Source organism: Tenrec ecaudatus, chromosome 2 (genome assembly GCF_050624435.1).
Source record: "Tenrec ecaudatus isolate mTenEca1 chromosome 2, mTenEca1.hap1, whole genome shotgun sequence".
Lineage (NCBI taxonomy): Eukaryota > Metazoa > Chordata > Mammalia > Afrosoricida > Tenrecidae > Tenrec > Tenrec ecaudatus.
Window position 1 is genome coordinate 181190167 of NC_134531.1, and position 26336 is coordinate 181216502.

The 26336-nt window shown below is 49.2% G+C and overlaps 1 protein-coding gene across 1 annotated transcript in view; it reads left to right on the forward strand.

Moving 5' to 3' along the window:
• The window catches only part of TENM2 (teneurin transmembrane protein 2), a 504145-nt gene that overhangs the window by 231054 nt on the left and 246755 nt on the right, over positions 1 to 26336 (forward strand). Inside the window, exon 5 of the mRNA XM_075542722.1 lies at positions 12631 to 12753. Coding sequence (XP_075398837.1) covers positions 12631 to 12753 — 123 coding nt within the window. The remainder of the gene's footprint in view (positions 1 to 12630; positions 12754 to 26336) is intronic.

Sequence of the window (26336 nt, forward strand, 5' to 3'; positions counted from 1 at the left end):
GCTATCCAATATTGTCCCTCCCTGTTGGAAGGTCAGGCCCTAGGAAGGAACAGTGAATTTCTTTTTAACACTGATGTTTCCTTCCATGAGAATCCAAGTTGGAAATGTTTCAGGGTAGTCTTAGGAGAGTCGCTTAACTAAAAGCCACTTAAGAAAAATATCAAGCCCAATTTGCCTAATAGAAGATTTTGTATTTCTGAGCTTTAAAAAAACCCTCCTACTAACCATGTCAAAAATTAAAAATTTAAAGGGACACTTGCAGTCTCCCCATGTGCCTAATTTGGCTTTTGCTGAGTAAATGACCATGTTGACATGAGAATGGCACACATGATTTGCTCAACATCTCCGTTCGCTCTGCTCATTGCTTTCCCCCCAGAAAAAGCACCAGGTAGGTCCGCAGGGAGGGTGGGCCACCTCTCTATTAGCCGTGGCACCACCAGATCAAGTACACCAGATCCAAGAAATGGTGGCTTTAGCTTCCACTTGTGAATGATCATCTGCAGTAGAGGTGATTTGTCATAGACACGCAATAGGCAGAATGGAGGGCGAGAAGGGACCATATGCCCCTTTGGTTGACAATTTACAAACAAGTTCCCCTTTGCCAATTAAGATCGCAGAGGCAGGTCAGAGGAGGACACTTCTCTGGCATCCCCTCATCTTTAATCAGGTACTGAAGGTCCAAGCCGGCCTCAGAATTCGTCTCTTCCTCCATGGAGATCCAGTACAACAGTGGAGAGATGCTAGACAGAGAATCAAGAGGAGCGTTAAGTCCTGGCAAAGATTCAAATCGATGATGGGCAAGTCTTGTCACCTAATCAGGGCTCAGCATCACCATCCACGTGGCCAAGGTCAGGACCAGGGGACCTGGGTGGGCGTGTTGGCAGGGACCTGCTTTTCGAATCTACTGCAGAAAAGGAAACCACCAAGCTTTCTCCGGTGGGGGTGCAGGCAAGTGGGAGAAGACTCCCTGCATGCAGGAGCATCCCTGGTGCTTACACCTGAGCTGGGGAGTATACTGTTGTGAGGGGGTGGGGCAGAACAGGGGCTCAGTCGACTGAAACTTGGCTTCACATCCCACAACTGTATGACCACAAGCATGCTGCTTCAACTGTTGGAGAGTCCAAAGTCTCCAGCTCTAAATTTGGAGAAAAATATATACACACAATAGAATTAGTGACAAGTACTTACACACATATTGAGAGAGCAATAAACATGAGCCCCAATTGACATTAATAGGGGGCCAAAATGACCCAGGACCCAGCAGGCATGTGGACCACATTTCTGGAGGGCCCTCCTATGGGATTGCTATACAAGCCCACCTCTTCTTGCTCTGAGACAATGCTATCCTCCCGCTCCCCATAGGTAAGTCAAGGAGAGAAATGCAGTAGTGTGGCCAAGGGCACGTGCTCTGTGCTAGGGGAAGCCTGCTCCATCCCCACTCTGCCAAGTGGGGCAGTTTCTACACACCTCTATGCCTCCCGCCCCTTGTCTGGGAAGCGAGAATAATATATGTAGCCATCACTAGGTTTGCTAGTGTATTAGGGATAAATAAGGTAATGCTTGGAAAGGGCTTAGAAGATTACTTTTAAAAATCGTTAGCGTTGTATAAAAAGGTTTATTGAGATATAATTAACCTAGTGTGTAATTTAATCGTCTGAGACGAAGAAGAGCTGTGCAGTCATCACCTCAATCGACTTTGAAGCATCTTCTTCCTTCTTGTACCCATTACTGTTGGCTCCTCATTTCCCCCACCAGCTCTCTTTGCAGGCCCCAGGGAATTATTAATCCATTGGCTGTCTTCCTCCATCCACCCATCCTGACCTCCCTATCCAAAATCACCTACAAAACAAAGACAGAAAAGCAAACGGACCCAGCAACAATGACCACATAGGAAAAATTAAAAATGTGTTAGCTTTTAAAGCAGCTAAGAAAACTGAGAAACAAGGGTGGTTGGGTGGTGGAGTTCTCAGCTTCCTGGAAGAGACTCAAGTTTAATCCCAGACAGTACAACTCACACACAGCCACTACCCTTGGGTCAGTGAAGGCTCAAGTCAGTGCTACCATGCAGAGCCAGTTTAGCTGGAGCTTCTGGACTGAAACAGACGAGAAAGAGAGGGTTGGTGATATGCTCATGAAAATCAGCCTGTGAACAGCCGAGGAGCACAATGGTCTGAGCTGTGTTTGTGTGCTGAACATGGGGCACCATGAGCCAGCGTCCCACTCTATAGCAGCCAACAGCAATGGGAAAGTGACACTCAAAGGGGTACGTTAAGTTGCGCCGGGCCACTTGCACGGGGGTAGCGGTCTGGGGATCTGGAGGCTTCCGAGGTCTTGGAACAGGGAGAGCCCTTCCTGTACCTGCTTGCTAACCACCCCACCACCACATCTTGTCTAGCCTCATGCTCAGTCTCAGACTGCCCTGCTGGGGAGTCTAAGTTCGTTATAGCAGGCTCCTGGGGAACAGTTTGTTGGGGGACAGCCAGGAAGGGAAATGCGTCCAGATCTGCCCGGGTGGCTGCAGAAAGATGCCCTCAGACAGGAGCATGTCCAGCTGCCCTTGGCGCCTCCCTGCAGCGAGCTACTGCTGGGGACTGGCCCTTGCTCTTGGTTCAAGCTCACACTGCACAGCTGCCGGTCGATAGGACATCCTACCCTCTAAAACACTCATTATGTCTGCATCCCAGGATTCCGGTGGCTACACGCCGCCTGCAGCCTGTGTCATCTTGCCTTTGTAGCTGGTGGTCTTTTGGCTCGGGCCCCTCTTGAACAGGGCTGCCCGGTGTTGTTCTTGAAAGCAAGACAAATACGGTTTGAGTTGTCAACACTGAATGACAAGCTCAGGGCAGTCGGGGGTGGGGGGTGCACGGAAAGACGGTGTTTAAGTGGCTGTGTGTGGATTGTCAGGGATGTGTTTTGTTATCACAAAAGCTCTTAAAATCCCAGACCATGATTTATTTGGTGAATAAAACCTACTGATATTATCATTCACTCAAGGTATTCTGATCACATGGGTCCTTCCTGGCAGAAAGAAAGGCTTTCGTTTGATTCCTTTCCCTGGGAAAAAAGCAGCAGGACTGGGGTGGTCTGGGTGGGCAGTGAAACCCTGTGCGGCTAACGGCTCCAGGAGTGCGTTAATCTGCATGAGGTCAGCAGTTTGAAACCACCAGCCACCCTGAGGCTTTCCACTCCCCTAAAAATATGACATCCTCAGAAACTCACTGAGGCAGTTCTCCCGTGTCCTGTGAAGTCACCATGAGCTGGCACCTACTCAATAGCAGTGAGTGAGTGAATCAAGAGTGGGGCACCTGCCCAGAATCACTAATACAGTACCTTTCTAGAGCCTTCCTCCTAAGAAGAAGGGACGGTTGTGAACACTGTCTAGGGGATGATCTGCCTGGGGACGCCCCTGTGAGAGGTCACTTCCCACGCCCCACTGTGCCACACTCACCACCTGCAGGGAACCCCTGTAGAAGCAGGTTCAGGGGACTGGCATAGTCACGACATTAGTGGGGTCTCAGACATCCTGAAGCTGCAAGGAGCAAGCTCCTGTCCTTCTAACATGGGAATTGATTCCTCTCTTACCCCTTCCCACTGCTGCTCGACCCTAGGCTTGTCGTGAGAACAGATGAAGGTCCTGGGGCTCTGTGTGAATGGTTCTTGTCGCTGCAGCACGCCGCTCACGCTGCTCTCCCCTTGTGCATGCAGACAGGGACAGCAAGCCACTCCACGCTTACAAGGCGCCGGAACTGGAAGGGCCCCTGGAGAGGTGGGGCAAAGAGTAATGAGCTCAGCTGCTGACTGAAAGGTTGGCAGTTCAAATCTACCCAGAGGTGCCTCGGAAGAAAGGCGTGGTGATTTCCTTGTGAACAATCAGCTACGCAGCACAATTCTGCTCTGACGCATACACGGGGGCAGTGCGAGTGGGAGGAGGCTACGAGGCAATCGGTGTAAGCCTTAGGGAGGCAGCGATAGCATCCCGGCCCGAGGACCATCTGAGGACCTAGTCTGGAGGCCGCTTGTGCAGACAGAGATGGGAGAGGAGGCACATTTCACCAAAGTCCCCTCTCGTCCCAAGTGGGCCGGCCAGGATTCCGCTATCAAATCTAGGGCTCATTCTTCCTCTTCTATGTAATTTCCAGGCCCTAAGTTTTGCAGCAATTTTGGAAGGTGTGGGCTGGGCATTGGACAGAGGGAAGGACATTCTTTGGAGCCTTCTTGGGAGACGGGTGCGCACATCCCATGACTAGGAACGGATTTGAGGGCGTAGCTTCCGTGCACTGCTTTGAGGTTGCATTCCATTCCATGTATTGCGCTGCCGTCTGGGAAAATAAGAGAACTCACCTCACCAAGGTGGTTCGGGATCTTTCCCTCTAGCTCCTTGAAGATTTACATCTTCTTAAATGGCTTTGAGACGTAAGGCATTTCTGAACATGCCGTCCCTCATCGTTGTGTTTGCATCTCCTCTTTTAGACAGAAGGTCATCTGGGCCCTGACAGCGCTCTTACAAAGGCCCCCATAATTCTTCGCAGAGGGCCCCTTTCTTGGTAGGATCCCTGCATCCGATTGCCTCCCCGAAGGCTTATAGCCAAGTTGGCTAGGGAGAAACTCGCCAGGCATACTGATGGCTGGCCAACCTGGCTGCACTTGAAGTGGCCAGACCCGTTTTATATTTACCACGGTGGTTCCTTTCAGTTAAATTGCAAACTGGTTTCCAACCAGGAGTGTGTGTATGGAGGAGACCCAAATCTCCCACTTAATGGCCGTGTGATCTCGGGCAAGTCCCTTCACCTCTCGGAGCCTCAACAGCTTATGTTTGCAATAGAGATTATACTCCCACCTCATCGAGTGAGAATTGTCAGGATGTAGTACGGCCAGACTGCTCCTTTTAGGTAGGTTGAGACCCTTGTCTTCATGTTTCGGACACGCCGTCAGGAGAGGCCAGTCCCTGGAGAAGGACAGCACGCTTGGTGAAGTGGAGGGGCAGCTGAACAGAGGAAGGCCCTCGAGGAGCTGGAGTGACACAGTGGCTACAGCCATGGGCTGAGTATGCATAGGAACACTGGCGAGGCTGGCGCAGGACCACGGCCTTTCGTTCTGCTGGGCCAAGGGGCGCAGTGGGTCAGAACCGACTCGATGGCACCTGACAACAGCAGCAGCAGTAGAAACTGGTTGGCAACATACGTACAACTGTGCTTGATACCAAGGATGCATGTGTGGCTTGTGATAAGAGCTGTAAGAGCCCCCAATAAAATGATTTTTTTTTAATGGACTTAGATGAGCTTCCAAGCTCTTGCAAATTCTCCAGTGCTGACTTGCCTCGCCGGAGTACAAGACAAAGCCCTGCCATCAGCAGCCTCTCCCCACAGACCCGCGTATCCCAGGTGTTGTCCTCCTGTCTGCACCCTGCCCACCCTAGCCGGCAGGACTGCGCTTCCCCAGGTGACAGCACGTGGCTTTCTCCCGTCCTCTGAGAGTCCCCGATCACAGTCCAGCCCAGTAACTGAATGGCATGTGATTCCATGTGCCCCTGTCCCTCCAGCCCTACACGCTGCATCTCTCCAGAGAGTGTGATATCCCCTTCAAGTAAACTCTCTGTTGTTGGTTACTTTCTGCTTGGTACTTCAGGCACACTGGGCACACAGTTCCTACTAGTCATTGCCCTCGGGCTGCGTTCTGACTCCCAGCAGCCTGCTAGGTGATGTCCAACTGTGCTCCGAGGGCTTCTCTAGGCTGTGAGCACTCAAAAGCAGATCGCCAGGCCTGCCTTCCTATGCACCGCTGGGGAGATGGCAAGAGCCGGCCTTACCACTAGTAGAGAGAGCTGTACCGCTGATAACACCCAGGAGCGATTCAATAAATATTAGTGGAATGATAAATCATGAATAAATCATGAGTTAGCACAGTGCCTGGCATGTTGTGACCGTCATTATTGAGTGGGCTAATGTGCGTGCGGCACGTGTCACTACTGTGTGTCGGTACTTTTGGGGTTATCTGTGCATATGCTGGGTTAGCCTTTGTATTTGAGGCCTACCAATTGTACTGACAGGAGCCTTCATGGCATAGTGGTTCCGTGTTGGGCTGCACTCCACAAGATGAAGAGTTCAAACCCCCCAACAGCTCCTTGAGAGAAAGACAAAGCTTTCTAGCCCCCTAAAAGAGTTACAGTTTCAGAAACTACCCCTTCCTACAGAGTCGCTGTAGACTCCATGTCCATGAGTTTGGGGTGTTTGGTATTCCGCTGACAGGAGTCCTGGTGGTATGCATGGTGCTTACACATTGGACTTCTAACCACAAGGTGGATGATTCAAAACCACCAGCTACTCTTGGGGATTAAGATGAGGCTTTCGGCTCCCATAAGAAGGTCCACAGGGCAGAAACTTCCAAGGGCAGTAGTTCTACCCTGTCTTAACGGGTTTCCCCGGATCAGAATCAACCCTGTGACCATCAGAGGAGTAGCCCACTGCCTGGAGCCCTGAAGGCAGTGAGTTACAAGCCAGGCTCTAGCGACAAGGTCTGTGGTTCAACCCTAGCAGCTGCTCTGAGGGAGAGAGGCCAAGCTGGCTGCTCATTAGAATGTAGTCTAGGAAACCCAAAGTGAGGGCAGTTCTCCTCAGCCCTGGGGGTCGGAATCAACAGGGACGTACTGTTTTTCAGGTTGTTTTCAATCCACTGCCACACTCTCCCCATTGGGGTGACACTTCTAGAACGGGCTACCTTTCCCACGGGAGGCCTGGCATTGTTGACTTCATTCGCCCGTGCGGGGGCTGGGAGACCGAGCCCTGACCCTCCCATCATCTCCCTGGTCTCTGAACAAGCTTCGCCATCATCTCAAAGGCCCTGGTGAATCTGACTGCATGCTGAGCCACAAGACCCAGCAGGCCGGCAGGCCTCCTCCCACTCCCTTAGCCCTGCTCAGAGAGAGGGCTTCCTTGTTCAAAGGGAAAGCCTCATCTCCAATCTCATCCTCGGGGTGTGTATCGACAAGCCTGATCTCTAAAGATACCCCCTGCTCCTGGGGGCCTGCTCAGCAAGCACCGAGCATCCTCGCCTCCATGTTTGCCCTTGCTGACAAGCAGGGGCTGAGCAGCTCTCGGGAAGTGCTGCTGACATATTGATTGACTCTCTTGTCAGGTTGATCCTCTGCCAGCCAATGAACATGGAAGGTTCTAAGTGGCACCCAGCAGGGCCAACACATACCCTAATTACGATTTCAAACAGCCCCCACTCCAAGCTGCCACTTTTCAAGGCATGTAACCAACCCCACATCCCCATCCCCCAGTCCTGGGGATTGCTGGAGAATACGCAGATGCTCACCACCAAGCCCTCCCCTCCCTTTCCCCCACTCTGGCTCCCTCCCAGTACTTCTCCTAGAGCCCCTCTGGGCTGGAATCACATGGTCTCCTTTATTATTCTTACCAAAACCAGAGACTGGCATGCGAGCTGTCCATCTTACCTGGTTCCTTTTTAGAACCCCGGAGAGGTTTTCTCCAGCTGGCCAGGTGCACATGTTGAGAGGTGGCTGCCTTGTGAATTTTTAGTGCCCCTTTCCCAGCTGCCATGTGGATCACAGTGCTCCTGTGCCTGTCCTGTCTTCCCTGACCCTTGCAGCCCCGCTGTGCTAGCAGAGGTCTCTGAGGAGTGGAGATGTCACATCATGATACATTGTGCCTTGTGGCCATTGTGGGGATGGAGCCTCATGAGGGAGAGGGTCTCCAAACTCATTTCTCCTCTGGCCCTGAGATGGTCTGGCCTTCACCTTTGGAATAAGTGGCTGGAGCATGCATGTATGGGGGTGAGGGGCAGAGGCACCCCATTGCATCCAGGATCTCTTCTTGGGTAAAACATAAGTTCAGAAGGCCAACGGTGACCCAAACTCTTGAGATGAAGAGGCATGAGCGCTGGCTTCTCTTAGACTTCTCCCACCTGGTTCTGATAACACATTAGAACTTAAGATAGGCTTCCACAGATGTTCACAGAGCTGTGTTTTATTGTTGTTTATTGAAACAACTGGAGCACTCCTAAACAGGCATTTCTGGGAACAGCTGGGGTTTACAAAGGACCTGCGGCCAAGAAATCTGAAAGGGTCGCATGGAGAACTGCTGTGTGGAAAGTGGTATCTCCCCAGTTCCCTGACAGGTGGGCATTATCAGTCAAGGTCATCTTGCACGGGCTGCTATAACAAAGAACTCCAGGCTCCCTCTGGCAGCAGTCACTCATTCTTTATCCCAAGATGTGTCACCCATGGCTCGGACCCCATACTATCTCCACTCAAGACCTAGGCAATGTGTCACAATATGTGCCAGCCAAGTCACGTAGTCACATCTGGATTCAATGAGAGATGAAATAGCACCCCTGTCCCTCCACTTTTTCGGGGGTGCTGAACATGGTAGATCATCTTTCACCATCGTGGTGAGATCCTTGTGAGGTTTCAGACAGAGACAAGTTTTGCTGAGAGTCCAATGCCCATAGAGGCTGTAACCAGATCACCTCATGCTGTAATCTCCCTCAGACTCTGAAGTCACCCAGTTGTCAAAGGTCACAGTCAGCAGTTCCCTTGTGTGTGAAATAGGGATTAGAAGAGTCCCCAACCTCACACATGAGCCCTGAGCCTTAGACAGTGTCCAGAGGCTCTCAAACTGAGGGCCCGGCCATAGGAGGGGGTTCACGATGGGCAGCAAGTATGGATGTCCTTGTTGTTGGCTGTCGTCGTATCAACAAGTCATAAGCTGGTGGTGCATCATCCTTGCAGTCACCACTGTGTTGTTTCAGCCCATCTCATTGACCCTCTCCTTCCCCAAGCACAATGTCCCCTCTACTGATGGCTCCCTCTTCCAGACATGTCCAAGGCAAGGAAGTTGGACAGGGTTCTTTGTGACCCATAAGGTTTTCCTTTTTCTAAACCTTTTATTGTGAAGGGTTAGGGAGCAGATGACTTTTCCTTGCAAACTCCATATATGTGTCGGTTGCTTTCCCTACACTGTCACTTTGCCCAGTGTCCTGTATCCCTTCCTCCTTCTTTTCCAACCCTGCTGGACTTTCCCCTTGGGTAAGGGTGGCCCTTTTGATTTCAAATGGATGAATATTCTAAATCACTAGATGTTTCTTCCAAGTCTTAGACTGGTTGACCCGGCTAGAATTTGAAATACCAGTGGCATAGTTTCCAACATGACAGCAACGTTCAAGTCACCACCATTCAACAGACTAATCATCAAAATAGCCCTCTCTTTGTAGGCTTGCCAATATTTTACCCAGTGTTGCTCTGGCCCTTCCTTTATGGCTCTGTTTTGTGTGTTTCTTATTTAGAAGATGATAGTGGTCCACAATCCAACTCCCCGGTTGATTAATGTTTATGAAGTGTCTGGGAGAGTCCTCGCACTCTGCTGGACCTCCCACCCGTTCATATGTGGGACATCACTCTGGCCCGTATGGAGCTGTTAGTCCACCCATAAAGAGAAACCTCAACAAAGAGTCGTGGGAGGAATTGGTTGAGAGACTTAGTTCTCGACTCAAGCCATAGAACAGAACCAGGAGGAGCAGAGTAAGAAGCAAACATGTCGTAGTCAAAGGACTGCGTTCCTGTTACTGCTCTCTAAGACTTTCTCCCAAGGCCAGGACATCCATCCCACAGGCCAAAGGATGGCCTCCTTTTGTTACTCAAGAAACAGAAAGAAGATGGCTGACCCAGGTGGGGAGGAAGTGTAACTGAAAGTCAAGGTCAGGCATTCTCCATAAAGCTCTTGCTCTTGAAGGTGGTTATGCCCCTGAAAGAATTCCCACGTATTTACGTAGCATCCAGCTCAGCCATGAAAAATGGGCCCAAACTCGAGTCTCGTGGCTGTTCCTGCGCTTTGGCTGGAAGGAGGAGCAGAGCCTGTGGCCCACAGAGGAACCTTTTCCCCTCGTCCCATCTCCATCTCGAGTGCTAAATTTTGCCTCACTTCCAACAGTTGTCTGAGATGTTTCTTGTACGCCTTGACCCAAATTCTTTTCACCCAGTGGTAGTTTTCTTGTTTTCAGAAGGCATTTTATAGAGAAAGAGTTAGAGCCAGAAACTCTCTACACCACCACCACCAAAAGGATGGGGGGAGGGAGACCTTGGGGAACTGACAATGGAGTCCCCTGAGTGTCCGTGTGTGTTCAGCGGGAGTGCTCGGGTCTGGCTGCGTTCCCCAGGCTGGTGGTGGAGGCCGCTCTGCCCAGGCACTACCCCACTTCCTTGTCTAGCTGGGAAAGTCAAAGTTGAGTGAGGCTCCAGCCTGCCTCCGCTGCACCTGTACTACCTGTCTGCGTCTACCTGGAGTCACAAGGAGAACTTCCAGTAACAAATGGCCTCTTCAAGGCAGAAGCAGCTGGCTCCATGCAAGCCCTGAAAACCCAATAGGTTCATTTTTTAAAAATCATTTTAAAACAGCTAATTCCTCGTCACCCTTCACCTGGTAATTACAAATCTGAAGCTATCGTTATCTGGAAGCCGCCACAATTAGTTCTCATTTGCTGACCTCTGTGCGGCGAACATATGTCATTATTGAAGGCATCAGGAAGCTGGTCTCTTCAAGTAAGTGACCCATATATAACAGATAAACTACAGGAGAAAATTAGATGTTACCTTGGCAGAAAGTGTACAGTTAACGTCACTTTTGCGTATTTATCATCCCAAACACTTGCGATGGTGGGGGGACAACACCCTACAGGAAGGCGCGGCAGTGCTGAGGCCAGGTGTGTGTAAGAAACAAGGTGCAGGCGTCCACCCAGGGACACAAGGACACCTTCATTGGAGCCAGCGTCTGAGCAGCATTGTTTGGAGATGGGCTTTTAGCTTTAATAGAATGCAGCAGGACGTTTAGTAATGGTAGGCATGCAGAATTAATTGCTGTGTGAACAATTTCCTAAGCATTGTTCATTGCATTTCCTGTGGTTAATTGTTTCTCCCACCCCTGCATCCAACTCCAAAGGTCTCCCTGTCAACAGCCCTGCCTCGCCCTCGCTGCTGCCAATGTAGCAACAGTGTCCACTTGTGTCCAGTTGAAATGCCAGACAGATAGGAACAGTTATTGTTGGATAGGAACCATGTAGGGGAATCAACTGCGGGTTTGCTCACAAATGAAGTGTTCCTTAGATTGGGGGCTTTGAAAGCATACAGGCATTTGGATTTGCCTTTTATTCTACTCGGTAAGAACACAGGAGACCTGGTGACATAGTGGTTGCATGTTGGGCTGCAAACCGCAAGGTCAGCAGTTCAAAACCACCAGCCCCTCCTTGGGTGAAAAGGGAGGGTTGCTGCTCCGGTCAGGGAAGTTCGAGTCCATGGCAAAGGGTCGCTGCGAATCAGAACTGGTTCTATGGCAATGATCCGACGAACAACTCGCCAAGAGCCTTGAAGGTGAGATGTACTGAGCTTGGGAAACTAATTGGGGGCAGACAGGAAGTGGCCAGGGAGGAACGTAAGTTTGGGACTGAAAGTTGAAATGCACATGGAAGTCAAATAATGTTCACTCAGCCAAGAAAAGGCACCTCAAATGCAGACACCACCATCCCCCACCTGTCCATGAAGGCTTACAGGAGGGAAATGCCAAAAAGGTTGTGGAAAATTTCCATTATCTTTCCCGTCCATTTTTCCACGTATTTTTTGAAGCCCTCTCGTGTAGGTTGTAGGATGTTGAGCAGGTTTCAGCCGATCCTCTAGGCTAAGATGGACTGGGAGGGAAGGCCTGACGATCTTCTTCTAAATCCTGAGAAAGGCATGGCAGTCTCATTGTGCATGGCGTCACCATGAGTAAGGGCCAACTCAACAGCACTCACAATAAACATATCCCCTGGTGAATTGTGTGTGTGTGTGTGTGTGTGTGTGTGAGAGAGAGAGAGAGAGAGAGAGAGAGAGAGAGAGAGAGAGAGAGAGAGAGAGAGAGAGAGAGAGAGAAGCGAGCTTGAGATGGAGGAAAATCGCCTTTTTCTCCAGAAAGTATCCCTTTTTCACTACCTGGGCTTTTTCTACAATGCGCCCAACGCTGCCAACTTCTCGTGAACCTGGGACTGTGGGAAGGAACGGGAAAGGACGTCTTTTTAACGAGTAAAACAGCCCAGTCGTTTGCGAGGTGGGCAGACACCGCTGGCCACGCTGGGATGTGCAGTCAGGGGCGTGCCTGGGGACACCGAGGTAGCCTCCTTTGGAAACAGAGTCGCACTGGAGGACAGCTACCTTTGTCAAGGCCCCTGGATGACCAGACAGAAAACACCCTGCCTTGAGCGTGGAAACGGGTGGATGGGATGGGATGGCAGGGGATGGGATGGCATGGGATGGGATTAGGATGGGGTGGTTCCCTTAAGGTGACAGAAATTCCAAAGATACATCCCATGGTCCCTTGGTGGGGGCACCATGTGGAAGGGATGGGTTTTAGCTCCTGCTTCCCATGATCCCCTGACCACAGATCCCCCTCTCCCTCTGCGGCTGTGAAAGTGGCACGGAGGAAGTGCCCAGATCAGTAGTGAATCCCTTCAGCCTGGGGCAAGTCATTTTTGAAGCGTAGGCTTCCTTAGGAGGCAATGGCGTGAAAAAGGCATGGGGCCCTCCCCCTTGACATTTGCAGCGCTGAGTTATCTATTCATATTTTCATGACTTTGTCTCTCCTGCAGCAATGCACCTGCTAGGACTCAATTGGCAACTCCAGCCGGCAGATGGACACACCTTTAACAATGGGATAAGGACCGGCCTACCAGGAACCGATGATGTGGCAACAATGCCATCTGGAGGCAGAGGTGAGGTTGCAGCTGCTGCTTGCCCCCTTGAGGTCACAGGAAAACTCAGAGCTCTCTTGCCAGCTGGTTCATGTTTTCTAATCCAAATCTTGGAAGGTTTGCAAAAAGGAGAAGAAAGCGGGAATGGGGGTGGGGAGGGCAGGGTGAGAGAAAGAAAGAAAGAAAAAAGACTTGCCTTTCATAGGAGCTCCTGTTCAAAGCGGTTTGCTGTTCCTGTCTGTTAGCTGTGTTTGGCTGGAGTCGCTCAGAGCTGGCGCGGTGCCTGCTCCAGGCAATGTGCATACCTGTGCTATCTACTGGCACGGGCTGGCGCTACTGGAACGCCTCCCAAGGCCTGGGCTGGGGCAACCGCCGCCACCGCCGCCTCAGCAGCTGTAGCGGCAGCAGCAACAGCAGCAGGAGAAAGTCCTGCCTAATCAGAAGGCAGAGAGCAGCAGGCAGCACATGCCACCAGACTGGAGTGCTCTCCAGCAAGGAGAGATGCAGCCTCCCTGGGGAGGAAGCTTCGCCTGGCAAGGCATGAAAGGGAGAGGGAAAGTGTTCGCTTTTGCAGAAAACAGAAAGGAGTTTTGACAACTGGGGAACAAAGCTTCTCTTCTCAGAACAGTGAAAGGGACAATAGAAATGTTTATTGAATCAGTCTGGCAACTGTATTCTTGCAAGGGACGGGGAAATGGGTGCTAACAAGGTGCTAGGAAGGAGGAGGGGAAACAGAACCTTGGGGAGGTAGGGACAGGGGAACAATTAAAGGACCCACACAGCTGCGGCCTGGCAGAGTGGCCAGTGTGCCATCACACAGGGAAGCCATCAACAGGAGAGACTTCATCCAAGAGTTTCTCTGCACTGAACGTTCCTCTCTGCCCCGTGCTGCAGATGGATCCAGCCAACTTCCACAGTTCGTGAAACACCACGCAAAAATGTCTCTAATGGCATTTATTGAGCCTGTGCTCCCAGCAAACCTCTGGGTCGGCAGAGCTAAGAGCTAAACATTCAGCTATGAGCCAAAAGGATGGTGGTTTGCACCCACCAGAGGGATCTTGGAAGCTATCTGCTTCCCAAAAAGCTCTGAACCTTGAAAATCCTACGGGAGACAGTAGGAGTGGCAGTACTGGCAGGGCGGATGAGGGGTGAGGTGGAAAGGGGGAACCGATTACAAGGATCTACATGTGACCTCCTCCCTGGGGGACGGACAACAGAAAGGTGGGTGAAGGGAGACATCAGACAGGGCAAGATATGACAAAATAATAACTTATAAATTATCAAGGGTTCGTGAGGGAGGGGGGAGCAGGGAGGGGGGAGGGAAAATGAGGAGCTGGTACCTGGGGCTTACGTGGAGAGCAAACGTTTTGAGAATGATGAGGGCAATGAATGTACGAATGTGCTTTACACAATTGATGTATGCATGGCTTGTGATAAGAGTTGTATATGCCCCTAAGAAAATGATTTTTTTAAAGGAAGAAAGAAAATCCTATGGGGGCCATTCTGCTCTGCTTGTGTGGGTCAGAATCCATGTGGTGGCAACCAGAGACTCGCCAGCAGGCATGATACTCATACCGTGTAACTTCTTAAACTCTCCTAAAAGTAAAATCAACTCCTCCGGACTGAGGTCCAGAAACAGCTCCCAACTCAGACCGGTTTGTTGTTGTCGGTTGTGCCGAAGTATTAGTTCCGACCCTTAGCAGCCCTGCGTACAGCGGAATCAAACACTGCACTATCCTCACAGTTATTCTGTCGCTGGAGTCTCGGGGTCACTCCGTCTTCTGGGGGTCTTCCTCTTTCTCACCACCCCTCCACTTCACCAAGCACGATGTCCTTCCCTGGGGACTGTCTCTCCCGATGTCCTTCCCTGGGGACATGGCCAAAGGGCGGGAGACAAGTTTGGCCATCCTGGCCGTACGTGTTCTAAAGCAGAGGACTTGTTCTTTTGGCAGTCCAGGGTACTTTCGGTATTCCCGGCCAGCACAATCCACATGCATAGATTCTTCTTCGGTCAACCTTATTCAATCTCCCGCCCTCACATGCACAGGAGGCCATGGAAAATCCCACGGCTTGGGTCAGGTGCACCTCCGTCCTCAAAGCCGTTTCCTTTCTTTTCAACAGTTTGCAGAAGTCTCGTGCAGCAAAGTTATCTGAGCAGGCAGGTGCAAATCTGAACTCAGTTCTGATCCCTGTGTGATGCCCACTGGTTTGGGCAAGACCTGAGGACTTTCCTTAGATCAAACAAGTTACCAATGAGGAAAGGTGGCACCTACTCCATCCAATGCCTCTTCTTTATAAAGCTGCCCCCAGAAGATTCAAGTTTCATCGGCCCTTGGAGTTGTGCATTAGCCATACCTCACAAGATGCTAATGTTTCTTCAGTTATTCTCCCTAGAGCTGCCCGAACACTTCTCGGGTGACTTTTTGTCTTTTTACTCTTTCCTGGAGAATCACTCGACTCATCTGTCATAATCATAACACTAAATTACCTTTAAGTAAGCGTGAAAAAGTTTTATCTGCAGATGAGATTATATGCTCTCTCTGATCAGGTAAGAAAAGCTAGGCATAAAAATGAACACTCTATTTGGTCATAACTGACCATGGCCTGCCTTCGGTGACCAAAAGGCCAGAGCCAAATTTATTGGTATCGGATTTGTAATCGGTTCACCTTCAGTTCCTACCCTGATAGGCTGCTTCCATTTCCTTTATGGAAGTGGCTTTCAACCAGGGGGCAATTCTGCAAACCACACTCCCTGTCCCCTGACCATTTGGCAGTGCGTGGAGAGATTGTGGTTGGTTGCAAATGGAGGGGGCGGGTGCCACTATCATCTAGGAAACAGGGATCAGCAGGAAAAAGCCACCCTTATTTCCACACAGTGGATGCAGACTCAGGGTAACCCTACAGGGAAGGTCAGAGCCGCCCGTGAGCTTCCCAAACTGTACCTCTTTAGGGGAGTCCAAAGTCCCATCTTTCTCCTACAGAGCAGCTGATGGGTTCGAACTGCTGACCTTGCAGTTAGCAGCCCAACTCCACTATGCCACCAGGGCTCCTAAGAGGCTCCCAAACATTAGCAGGCCACAGACCGCCCCCAGCGACAAAGAAGGACTCTGTCTAAGACATCAGTAGTGTTGCTCACGAGAAACCCGGCTTTAGGAGTCTCTGTTATGCTTTATCCATCAATGCCCTTTCAGCTACAAGCTATAAGCCCTCCACGGCCCTTTGGAAGAACGCAGCACAGCCAATGGGAAGTGAATATGTGCACTCCACCACCAGGCACAGTGGCAGTACCTTGTGTGTGCCCATTTCTGAGGTTATAACAAAAGACCTTTTCTTCTTTTTTTAAAAAAATCATTTTATTAGGGGCTCATACAACTCTTATCAAAATCCACACATCCATCCATTGTGTCAAGCACATTTGTACATATGTGGCCACCATCATTCTCAAAACATTTTCTTTCTACTTGAGCCCTTGGTATCAGCTCACTTTCCCCTCCCCCACCTCCCTCCCTCATGAACCCTTGATAATTTTTTTAATGTCTTACACCAACCATTGTGTCCCTTCACCCATTTTTCTGTTGTCCGTCCTTCTGGGAGGAGGTTATATGTAGATCATTGTGATTGGTTTCCCCTTTCTACCCCACCTTCCCTTTCCCCTCTTGGTATCACTACTCTAATTATTGATCCTCAGGGAGGGGTTTCTCTGTCCTGGATTCCCTGTGTTTCCAGCTCTTCTCTGTACCAGTGTACTTCCTCTTGTCTAGTCAGATTTGTAAGGCAGAATTGGGGTCATGATAGTGAGGGGCGTGGAGCATCAAAGAGCTAGAGAAAAGTAGTATGTTTCATCGGTGCTATGCTGCACCCTGACTGACTCATCTCTTCCTTTTGACCCTTCTGTAAGGGGATGTCCAATTGTCTACAGAGAGGCTTTGGGTATCCACTCCACCTTCACCCTCATTCACATTGATATGATTTTTTTTGTTCTGGGTCTTTGATGCCTGATGCCTGATCCCATCAACACCTCATGATCACACAGGCTGGTGTGCTTCTCCCATGTGGGCTTCGTTGCTTCTCAGCTAGATGGCCACTTGTTTATCTTCAAGCCTTAAGACCCCCAGATACTATATCTTTTGATAGTTGGGCACCATCAGCTTTCTTCACCGCATTTACTTATGCATCCATTTGTCTTCAGTGATTGTGTCAGGAAGGTGAGCATTATGGAATGCTGGGTTATTAAAACAAAGTGTTCTTGAGTTGGGGGAGTACTTGAGTAGACACCCAATGTCCGTCTGCTACCTTGTTACTTAACATATAAATATATGCACATAGATCTATTTTCTTATCATTAAGTGTATAAATATATTTACATATGTTCATGCCTCTATTTAGACCTCTATAAATGACCTTTGCCTCCTAGGTCCTTTCCTCAATTTCCTTTTACTTTCCTCTTGCCCCGCTATCATGTTGGGCCTTCATTCGGGTTTCAGTAATTCCTCCAAGATACCTTTTCACAGGTTTGATGTGCATTAGTCTCCATAAAAGGCTCCTCCTGCTTGGAAGTAGGTTCCCTTTTAACTAACCCACACAGTATGGGCAGAGTGTAGGAGGAAGGCAAGTCAACCAAGAGGACAATACCTCTTAATTAACAAATAAACAAACACTCTCCATTGCATCTTTGGAATGGCATGGACGGTTTCCCACAGTTGCAACCTGCATTTGCAGACAGTACAAGTCGCCCTGCATCGTCAGTTCAGATCTCTTACAGACGAGTTAAGAGACAGGCAATACCTTTGCTACCTGGTTGTCCAATGAATTTTGCCAATAGGATACCCATGAAGAGCTGTGAGAATTTAAAAGCACTGAACTTTGAAATAAAACCTGGAGCCGCTCTTCTCTGAGCATCAAAATAATACTCTTCTGATAACTGAACGGCATCACATCTCTTCTTAAGTTGCCTTAAATTTGGAACTGTTTAAAAAAAAAAGACCAGCGAGACACTTGTCAATCGACGCCTCAGCGGGTAAGTGATCTTAGGTCTGGATTCCTTCACTCACCTCCCCGATTCCATACATGAAGATAACCCGCATCAATTCCAATTGACTACTTTCCCAGTGTTTCAAAGAGGCAATCAAGATATATTGGCAATAAGTTAATTAAATGATGCCCACCTTCCACCATTGTTTTATTTGGGGGTGAGAGGAGGGGTGTTGGTAGAATACAATAATCCTTCACTCTGGTAATGTTTTCATCAAGATACACCACACTTTGCCAGGGAGGTTAATCTTATTAAGCAATCACTGGGCAAGTATCCTGCAGGAGCAAATTAAAATGTAAGCAAAACACCAGCATGTGAGTCCCATCTAAGATAGCACATCGATAGAGATTTCATTACTGGGTCTTTAGGAGTGTTTACATTCCTCGGGTTTGGAAAAGACTCTAATAGACAGGGCAGCCTACACAGTCCAATATGTTAATGGAAACAAAGCCGCACTTGATTAATTAGTTGAAAGAGTTTCTTCTTCGGGCCCTTCCTTTCCCTTTCCCCTGGGTTGCCGTGCAGGTGCTCTTTCTTTCTTTCTCTCTCTCTCTCTCTCCTCTTCCAATGGAAGCTTGACAGGGGTGCTGACTGGGTTTCGCATCAAGACAAGCCAGCACACCGGTGCCGGGATCACTCAGCATGCCCGTGCAGTTCCACTCTCAGAGGGATTAACTCATAAATCTTCATTACGACAGCACCACGGCGCTTTTCCACCGAGCTCAGATTCGTTACAAAGGTTCACGGCAGAAGGTGGGCCTGCTCAGAGAGCATAAGGGAGTCCAGCCTGATTGGTTGGACACCAGCGGGCAAGGCCACACAAGTGCTTTGAAAGGGCGCATCATCTGTATCCAATCTGTGTGCTGATTTTAAGTGAGAATCAATTCTCAAGTCGAATTCCATGGATCCTTCTTCAAACCTATCACACATTGTCAATTCGCACTGTCCTCTATACGAGGGGTCATCCAACTGCAGTCCACGGATCAAATCTGGCCGGTCACCAGATTTTACAACTAAAGGCTTATTGGGACACCGCCATGCTCATTCGCTTACATGTTATCTGTGGCTGGATTTGCCTGACAGTGGCAGGGTTCTGGTTGGAAGAGCTTGAGTGGCGTTCAAAGCTGAAAATATTTTCTCGATGGCCATTAACAGAAAGAAAGAAAAACATGTTTTCTGGCTGTTGTGCATCATTCCCAAACCCATTTCTTTTTTCCTGGCACAATAAAAACTAATAGCCAACTTGGAGCCCTGGTATCACTGTGATTTTAGTGTTGGACCACTCGCCCCCAGGCCATTGGTTCAAACCCACCAGCTGCTCTTCAGAAGAAAGATGAGATTGACTACTCAAATCAAGATTGACAATCTCAGAAAACCTATACAGGGTCACAATGAGTTAGAAGGAACCCTGGTGGTATAAACGGGTTACATGTTGGGTTACAATATAGCTGCTAATTGCAAAGTCAACAGTTCGAACCTACCATCAGAACCACAAAAGAAAGATGAGATTGTCTGCTCCTATGAAGATCGACAGCCTAAGAACCCCACAGAGGCAGTTCTGCTCAGACCTTGAAGGGTTGCTATGGGTTCAAGTGGCAGTCGGTCCCCAGTGTCGTGGAGTCAGAATGGCCTCTGTGGCAGTGGAAACCTCCTCCTCTCGGACTCCCTTGTCAGTCTAGTCAGATGCAGACACCAGCTTCCTCACTTAGCAGCTGCGTGACCCTTGGAAAGTCGTTTATTGCGTCTATACCTCGGATTCTTCATCTGTAAATCGGTACTTCCTCACCAGCTGGCTGTTGGGAATTAATGAGATCATTCACGGAAGTGCACTCTGTGGTAGGCAGCATTTCCTGAGCCCCCCGTGAGTGCCTGCTGCTTCTGGTGACGTCACTGACGGAACCACGACGCCACTCAGTTGTCCCATTGGCAAGTCCCCAAGAGTTACCAGTTTTGATGAGAGGCTGGATTTTCCGAAGCCGAAGACTGCCTTCAGCTTGTCATGCTGGACAATGGCGTGCATAGCTTTGCCTGGTACCGTCTGTGGATTCAGAGAAACTCCAGATGAGCGTTCCTTCTCCAACATTTGCTCAGTGACATCAGTGCACAGCACAACTTCCTAGTCACCGGACCAAGGGCAAGGTGGGCTTGCCCTAGAAGCAAGTGTTCCTTGCACTGACTTGCTAACTTTTAGTGAACAATGTCCACTTTTTCACCACACCAAAGATTCTCCTTCAGAGTAGGAGCATGGCCAGCGCCTGCCTCTCTCCGCCCCTTCCCTTCCTTTCCTACAGAATCAAAGCCTCTTTCCAAATTCACAATCCCTGACAGGGACATTCCGCCGCATAAGCATGGGTTGACCTGTGCTTACGACTGTGGAGGGAACAGTCGTGCATGAGCTGCAAGTGAAACTGTTTGCTCCAGATTAGTAGGTAAGCACAAGTCAGCCCATGCTTACCTTGCTTACTGGGCAGTCTGCCCTTGGACTGTGAGAACAAGCTGGCCTGCTCCCCACAGCAGTATTTGTCTTGCTGCAGCTTGAGCCTCATCACTGCCAGCCTGTCTGTTTTAAGCTCTACCATTCTCGGTTTATAACTCAGCTGTAAACATTTATTTGTGCCTGGAGCACATTTCTTTCCTACCCTCTGAAAAAAAATCAGAATTTCCAGATGGTATGCAAGTTGGAAAAAAAATGGCAAAGACTATTATTCTGTTTAGAAACATGTTTTTCTACACTTGCCCTTTCAGCAAAAACTTCATAATGATTTTTACTAGTTGGCTTAATGCATGGTACTGAGAGCCAGATTAGCAGGGAGGTTGGTAATTCCTCCTCTGGTTCCAGCCAACCTCTCCGTGAACGCAGCCCAGGGCTTCCAAATGATCACCTCCCTGTATGATCACTTCCCTACTCACTGTCGCTGAGCCTCCCAGAAGAGCAGGGAGTCATGATGTTGGAGCCAAACCTCACACTACACGGAAAGACCTCATGTACGCCAACGACCTCCAGATGGGGGAGACCGTCTCCTCATTCTTCCAATAGTTATAGATGAAATTGTATCCCAAATAAAAACACCTTGGAATCCTCACCCTGGATACCTCTGAAGGTACCTGGTTTGAAAACGTGGTCTTTGAAGAGGTTACCCGTTAATGTGAGGTCCTACTCATGTACAGCGGGTCCCAATGCAACGTGAGTGGGTGCCCTTGTCAAAGAAGAGAGGAGAGAGCGAGGAAGGAAAGCCAGGGGATGCTGTGTCCACAAGGCCAGGAACACCGGAGGCTTCCTGCAGAGACTTGGAAGGGTGTGTGGCCTACAATGATTTGGACTTCAGCCTCCACTGCTGGGAGGCAATGGATGTGTTTTCTTTAAACAGTGGCTGCTGTAAACCCACTTTGTGGTGCTTCGTTATAGAATCCTAGAAAGCAAATACAAAGTTAAATCACTTAAGAGATTTACCTATCACTTAAGAGCATCCCACTGGATATTGAGGGGTTCTGGTTGCTGCTCCCAGCCTCATTCTTCGTCTCTTAGCTCCTTTTGTACACAGCATCATTTCTGCTCGACATGGGCATTGACAATGGCAGCCACCTTCCCTCCCACTGCACAGCCTCTGACCCTTATTGGCCACACTCCTTGTTCATAGCGGACATGCAGGGGTGAATACGCTCTGCTCAGCCAGCTGGTCTGCTACCTCCACAGGCACATCCATCTTTGACTCCCTCCTGATTGGCTTAGGGTCGGACCTGCAGTCAGCGTGGTGGTTAGATGCACGGGCTCCAGAGTCCATCAACAAAGCTTGCTCCCTGTGTGTGATCTTAACAAGTCACTTTACCGCTATGACCCAGCCGTAAGGCTATCATGAGGCTACACAGCCAACAGTGGCCAGTCAATAAAATTAGACTACTACAGCCATTACTAATAAGCGGAACTGCCTATTAATGTGGAAGCGGGTTTCACCTGAACTTCCAGATATCGTACCACTTGCTCACCCTCTTAGAGGCCAAGGTTGGCCCTTTTTATATGAGACTCTCAATTGAGGTTTCCAAGGATGCAAAGGCCTCATAGGGCCCCAAGAGCCAAGGGACTGAATAACAATGCCTGTCCCTATGTAATGTTGCAATATCATCTCCGAGCAGCGGCTCTCGGGGCGGAGAGGTGCTTGTGAATAGCCAGCTGGCAGCAGGCCGAAGCTGATGGTTTCTGATATACAGGCGAGCTGTATTCCAGGGCAGTGAGCCTCAGTTCATGCGGAGAAGCTTTGCACTTATCTCTTGGTTAAACAGAACCCTCGCATGGTTGTCCTGATTCTCAAATAAATGGAAACGAGGTGTAATGACTGGAGCAATATTCTGAATTCCACTTTATTTGTGATAGATAAAAATATGTGATGCAGAATAATCTGCCGGCCCGATTATGCCAAGGTGCCTGCAGAGTTCGGTTAAGTGGGGGAAAGTGTGACTCTGAGGCTCCGTTTCCATGGCACGGCCATGAGTCCATTTCCTTTATCACTTGTTTGGGGAATCGTTTCACTGTTTCCATAAATGAATTACGGCAACATTTTCTGAAATGATTAGCTCCTAAATGTGGCTATGGAAGGCAGCCGTCTTGCTCAGCATCAATCTTCTTTAACTGGTTGGAATTTTAGGTACATGCTTCCGAAACAGGCAATAGCTTCGCATTTGCATGAGGAGCAATCTTCCGTGGAGTTTGGGAGTTGAGCGAAGCTGTAAAATTGATCATTAGAGTGTTGCCTCTAAAAACCTAAAACTCTCATCACTAAACTGGAGATGAAACAGTCAGCACGGCCATTTCCAAGAGTCTGCTCCTTAGGGCCACATGATCACGTCCACGAGTTCACTGGGCAGCGGCTAGAAGCATTTGAGAGGAACGCCCCTGCTCTGAGAGGTGTGGGCTCCACATGCTGCTGCCAGAACGCCTGGCCTAGAACGCCTCGCCTAGAACCCACGAGTGGCGGCAGAACTGCTGCCGATGGTTAGAGCATGCTGCCGAATGCCTACCCTGCTGTCCCCCAAATGCAAACCCAAGCCACGTTCGTGGAAGCCTGGCCCACACACTAGTCTACATCGATGCTGATAGGATTTTGACACTCACTCTTCTCCCTTGGGACCAAGAGTTCCTCATCCTACAGGAAACGCTCGTTAACATGTGCTTCATAGAAGTATGATGGATGGCCCACCTCACAGCACTTGCAAGGTCGTGCAGGCTCCACAGGGCGGCACAGCTGTGAAACGGCTAGAAGACGAGTCAACACCTGCAACGGGGTGCAAATGCCCATGTGACTTTGTTTCTCTGACCGCCAGCACCTTTCCACCCATGGCATGTCCAGCTCTGCCTGCAGCCCTGCCGACCCCACTTACCCTCTCTGTTCCTTCTGCTCCACTCTGCCTGTCTACGGAGGGCGACGTTCGAGGGCATGCACAGTGACTCGAGGGCCTAACGGTCTCGCTTACAGTAAAGTTGACTGTAGACACGGGAAAAGTCACCACTGGATCTAGTGAAGGAGTTGGGGTGCCAGGAAGAGGAACTTTGATAGGCAAGTGGCTGTTGATCCTAGCCAATCAAGTGTAGCTAAGAGACCATGCAGACTTCTAGAAGGTCACCCAGAAATCAGTGGTGTGAGCAGTCCCTGTCTTCCCATTTCAGCTTGTTCCCATAGCTAAGTCTATTCCAGGAGAAGTCATCACTCTCTGACTCCCTCCCTTACTACACACACACACACACACACACACGTGTGTGTGTGTGTGTCACATATACATGTGCAGCGTTTTAAAAAATCTGTTCTGAATAAATTTGTTTTGCTCTTAAACGAAAGCCAAATATCTATATTTTTAAATCCTTTTATATTTTTACAATTTTACTTAAGGTAACTAGCTGGTATGTGGGAGGCCTGGTGGCATAGTGGTTAATGGTTCTGCTGCATTCTACAAGGTCAGAAGTTCAAAACCAGCAGCTACGCTGAGGGAGAGAGATGGAGCTCTGTACTCCAGTGGAGAATTGCAGTCTTGGGAACTGACAGGCAGCTCGACCCTGTCCTGTCGGTCGGTAAGGGTTGGCATCACTCAAAGGCAGTGAGTTTGGGTTGGTTTGTTTTGTTGTGGTGGCGGTGGTTGTTTTGAGAGCTAGCATTGGTTTTATATTGTTAAGTGCCAGACCTGTGCTGAGCGTTCATTGTGCAGTTCCGTTTGTTACTGTGCCCATCTTATAGAAAGGAAGACAAGCCCCGAGCAGCCGAGCAAATTGCTAGAAAACACACAGCCAGGAAAAGGAGAGTCGGGATTGCGATCCTGACGGTCTGATTCCCAAACTCCTTCACCATGAGTGAGATGCGAAGGAAGCCCTAAGAGGAGGTCCGGTTCATGAGACAGCCGCTAGCCTGGGCAGCACAGCACCAGCGGTTGTAGACTCCAGCTGGCTCAAACTGTGCCCCACTGGGTTTCGATGGCGAATGTTTCAGAAACAGAGCTGGACCTTCTTTCAAGATGTCTCTGGTTGGACTCAAACTTTCAAGTGTCCAGTTAGCAGCCGAGTATGTTAACCAGAAGTACATTGCCAAGCCTGTCTTCCAAGATGCCTCTGGGTGGAGTCGAACCACCCAGGGACTGAACATCATGGAAACAGCAGCTAATGTACTCAGGTCCTGAAGTTCAAAGACCAACAACTTGCTTCTATGAAGTCGATGGCAATGTATATTGATCCTCTTTCCCGTGGGCCTCCGAGACTGTAGAAGGCCCCGCCTCTCCCGAGGAGCAGCTGGCGGGTTTGAACTGCTGATGCTGCGGGTCACCGCCCAATGCATAACCACTGTGCCACCTGGGGTCCCTAAGGTGCTGACGTCGGGTTCTCGTAAAAGGAGAATCGCATAATGTAGAAAGAACCAAACAAGACCCCCCTGAAATCCCTTGTCTGAATTTCTGTAGAGCAGCCGGTCTCTGGGGTCCTGTGCCCATCTGTAATGTCCATCTTTGGTCTGACATGACACATATCCATTTAGGTTTCCACAATAGGTTAGGGGGCTCCTGGGCGCTGCTTCCTGCTTCCTTTTCATAGCCTGTCACTAACCCAGCAACCCTGGAAAGCCCAACTAAAGTGAAAGAGAGCCCATCTTATTCAGTGTAAAGATAAGTCATCCCCCCTAAAGTTTCTTTAATGTATTTCCTTAGTTAACACATTATAAATGTGGGGGTGGCTTTCAGTCTGCACCAAAGGTCTCCAACTGGTGGAAGACCAGTGAGTTTTTGTTGTGGCTGTTGTCCTATCACACCCTATGAGGGTCCTGTTTGGTATATGACTTCCCCAGCTGTCTTTAAATTTTAAGGTTTTATTATTATGATTGTTGTTGTTTGGGGTTTTTGTCAGTCAAAAGAACAGCCCTTTTAAATATTTTTTAAAGTTGTTCCTAATTTGTGTTATTCAGAGTTCTGACTTGCTTTAGCAAATGTTTCTAACTTGCTTTAACAAATAATGAACAAATAATTCATTATTTCAGCAAAGTCCTCAAATAAACCACAATCTCACCCTTCACACCCCTCTGACAATATTACCACAAATCATTGCAATGGTTCGTTTGAATTCAGTGTTTATGTGTGTCTGACACTGTTCTGAGGGGTGCCTGTCAGTGAGCTCTCCACAACAACCCTCTGAAATAAGTCACCACTGTTTCCCAATCTGACATTTGTGGCAACTGAGCCACAAAGAACCCAGGCCTGCGGCAAGCGTCAGACCAGAGCTTGGATTTGAACTCAGCCTGGAGTCTCTACTCTTAATCACCTTGCTATATTCCTCCCCCTAACCATTCCATATCCATTGTTGAAATATTGTTGTTGTTGTTGTTAACTGCATTCAAGTCATCTCCCAACTCAGGGAACCCAAGCACAACAGACAGGCCGCTGTCCCACCCCTGGGATCCATAGGACGTCAACTGGCTGATTTGGGGAAGTCAATTGCTAAGCCCTTCCTCCATTAGAATCTCTAGCCAGTCTAAAAATGTTTATGAGAAACACATCGACTCACCCCCATCTGAATATCGGAGCCACTCAGGGAGCCTCTTCCTTCTCATGAAGCCATCCCAAGACGGCGGTTTCCCAACTCTCCTCCGACAGGTCAAGGAGCACTTTTTAATGTCTACACCAGTATTTCCCCTGCTTTATTTCCAGCTCCTGTGAGCTTTGTTTGACTTCTTATTTGATTTCCTATTGAATCAAATGAAAATTAACTATCGCCTCGCTTGTTAAAGAGGAGGAAAAACAAATTACAACTTCCTCCCGCAAACTGCCCTGTGGTTTTATTGTATCCTTTAGGTATGGAAGGCCCACTGAGACCCAAAAATGGCACCTACTTTGCAGTGGGAGGAATCAGAACCAGGATAGTTAGAGGCATGGCTTAATTGACAGTAACAAAGTCAGGTCTCCTGATTCCCAGGTTCGGATCTATCTACAGCAATTTTGTAATTTCTCTTCACCCAAACCATTTGCAATTTCCACGGGTCAAACATGGATACATTTTTCAAAAAGAGCCCATCCATTGCAGGATGCAGGGAGGAGTTTGTCTCCCATCCTG